At 48.1% G+C, this 3,135-nt stretch overlaps 1 protein-coding gene across 1 annotated transcript; it reads right to left on the bottom strand.

Moving 5' to 3' along the window:
• Positions 1–1,103: 1,103 nt before the first annotated feature.
• Positions 1,104–2,799, bottom strand: LOC149319355 (uncharacterized). The gene is made up of 2 exons (XM_089508415.1): positions 1,800–2,799; positions 1,104–1,156 (listed from the first exon to the last, which is right to left on the bottom strand). The coding sequence occupies exons 1-2, from the start codon at positions 2,797–2,799 to the stop codon at positions 1,104–1,106; spliced, it is 1,053 nt and encodes a 350-aa protein (XP_089364541.1).
• Positions 2,800–3,135: the final 336 nt, after the last annotated feature.

Here is a 3,135-nt window from a genome sequence, read left to right as displayed (position 1 = left end):
TTGGAGCAGACTGACCCAAGACAGCTTCCTGTTGCCTTGCATGTGCTTGTCAAAATAACCACAGAACACCGATATGGGAGAAAGGCCACAACTTTATTAAACCATTGGTAAGGTTGGCACAAAGCATAAGGTCAGGATCTGTGCAATCAAACAACCACCCTGTTGATTGATTATCCAAAGCCGGGTCCCTACCCGGTGCTTGGGATGACCTAGGGGCTAAGGAACACCGCTTGAGCGCAAACCATGCCTTGCGTTCTCCAATTCACAAAGCCCCTAGTCACCGGGAGGCGCACCTGCGTTCTGGCCCCCGCAATGGCCAGACGCCTTCGCTCATCGCCCCCGGGTACCTTGTGACTCCCAAACCAGAACTCCATAGCCCTGGTACCACCAACGTTCAGATCCTGGCCTATGCTGCCGCCACAAAAGGCCTACTCAGAGGCCTGCCGCCAACCCTGCCAAGAGCGATTTAATGTCCGCCACATTGATCCAAATGTGGGCGAACGTAGCCAACAAAGGCCTTGGATCTCCAGCGTCCCACTTGCTTGATATCCCTGGCAGGCATGCCAGCCCCAGAGGCCGCAGTGGCCGCACCAATCCGAAAAGAATGTCCACCAAACTCCCTGGCAGGGAGTCCCAAACTTGAAATGACCATTCTGAGCACAGAAACAAACTGGTATCTTGTCAGGGGAGAACCATCCACATGTATGAAAAGAAATTCGGCCAACGAAGGCCTAACATTCCAGAAGAATCGAAGAGCTTTAACTGGGCAAACAGGGGAGCCACGAAAGCGACGTAGCACCACATTCTGACCAACCCCTAACTGGTCGCACTTGGAGCGACGCAAAGTTAAAGAGACACCGTGCTTTATAAAATTTAAGTCAGAAGCACGCAGTGCCCTGCCAGACAAATCGCTCTTGGACCCAGCAACTAATTCGCCTAAACGAAAGGCGCCAAAAAATGCCACTGCAAATGCAGCACAAAACAGCTGAACTTCGTATTTAGAAGAACAAATGACAGGAAGAGTAGCACAAATTTTACCGAGCAAATGTAAACAAATAGGACGTCTTGTGTCCTTATTAACAGCATAAGCACGCTTCCAACCTTCAACTGTCCTTTTTACCAAAAAAGAGGCACATGGATCGGCAAATCCCCCAGCCTTAGAGAAAAAAGAAATACCAGCCAAATGGATGGACATTGTCTTAGGAGCCACCTTATTGTGGCGTAACCAAACTAAAAAACGCAACACCACCTCGGTAGACAAAGGCCAAACGTGCTGATTTCCGGAGTCATTAAAATAATCTGACAGCTTTCTTATGGCATTTTTGTAAGTCTTTAACGTGGAAGGAGCAATGGATCCCAAAATCCCATCCATTATTTCTGACAGCCAACCTCCCACATGGAAGCAGGACATGGGGTAGGTTGAAGGTCTGCCTCTGGGGCTAATTGTCGAAATCGCTGAAACTGAAAACGAGAAATTGCATCAGCAATGCCGTTATCTATTCCATGAACATGTTTAGCTAGGAAGGAAATATTGTTAATCAAACAACACAACACAAACTTCCTTAACAAACTCACGACCCTGGGGGATTTTGCTGACTGCTTGTTGATAATTGACACCACAGCTTGGTTGTCGCACCAGAAAAGGACTCTTTTGTTTGAAAATAGAGTGCACCAAATTTGAATGGCCACAACAATGGGAAAAAATTCCAAGAATGTCAGATCTCTGAGAATGTCTGACCCTTGCCAGGCCTCAGGCCAGCGCTCAGCACACCAGTGGCCATTGAAAAATAAACCGAAACCGATGCTCCCAGCTGCATCTGAATGAACCTGCAAAGAGTCATTAATGTGCCAGGTTCTCTGCCAAATGGCAATACCGTTGAAACTCTTGAGAAATTGGAGCCAAATGCGAAGGTCATCCTTAACACCTTTAGTGATCCTAATGTGATGGTGAGGCAGCCGCGGACCTGCTAAAGATCTGGCTAATCTAGCACAAAAAGCTCTGCCAGGAGCCACCACCTTGCATGCAAAATTAAGATGTCCCAGCAGGGATTGTACCTGCTTTAGCGTGAGCTTGGGAGCCTGGAGGGCCTGCTCTAAAAGTTCGCACAGCACACCAATTTTTGAATGAGGTAAAGAAGAAAAACCATTGACTGAATCTAACTGAATGCCTAGAAAGGACATAGCATTAGCTGGACCCTCTGTCTTGTCAGCCGCAAGCGGAACCCCAATTTCCGCAGCTAGGGAAGAAAAGGCAGTTAATAAATCCAGACACATGTTAGAATTAGCAGGTCCCACAAACATAAAATCATCCAGATAATGTGTAACCAAAGAAGAAGACGCCCTATGCTTTAACTCCCACTCCAAAAAGGTGCTAAAGGTTTCAAATGCTGAGCAACTTATGGAGCAACCCATAGGCATAGCCTTGTCAAAGTAAAATTGACCTTCAAATTGGAAACCAAGGAAATGAAAATCGCCCGGATGAACCGGAAGGAGTCTAAAGGCTGACTGAATGTCACACTTGGCCATAAGTGCACCTGGGCCGCAGGACCTGACTAAGCGAACTGCATGATCAAAGGAAGCGTATTTAACTGAGCAAAGCTCATCAGGGATGGCATCATTGACAGAAGACCCTGGGGGGTGAGAGAGGTGATGAATTATCCTGAACTCCCCAGGAGCTTTCTTGGGTACGACACCCAAAGGAGAGATATGAAAATTATCGAAAGGAGGTGCAGGGAATGGGCCAGCAACCCGCCCCGCCTGGATCTCCTTGTTGATCTTTAAACGGAGTACCTCAGGCATGGATCTGGCAGATAGCAAGTTCTTGGGAAACCAATGTGCCAAATGACCTGAAACAGGAATCCTAAACCCAAATACAAAACCATTGGCCAAATAAGAGGCAGCTTGCTTATCAGGATAAGCTTCCAGCAATGGAATAAGAACCTTGGGATTTACCGGAGAAAAGGCTAACGAAAATGCCTGGGTGGGAACAACCGAATTATTTTTGGCTCCCTGCTTGACCGGCGCTCGGCCCCCCGGCCCCATCGCCTTTTCCGGTGGTTGCAGAAGCAGGGCGCCCGCCTCGAAAGGGCTGGGAAGCTTGAGCAGGACGGGAACAAGAAGATTTAGGGTGGGACC

Source organism: Sceloporus occidentalis, unplaced genomic scaffold, assembly GCF_023333645.1.
Source record: "Sceloporus occidentalis isolate IW3139 unplaced genomic scaffold, rSceOcc1.0.p SCAF_2, whole genome shotgun sequence".
NCBI lineage: Eukaryota > Metazoa > Chordata > Lepidosauria > Squamata > Phrynosomatidae > Sceloporus > Sceloporus occidentalis.
This window is presented reverse-complemented; position numbering and strand designations above follow the sequence as displayed.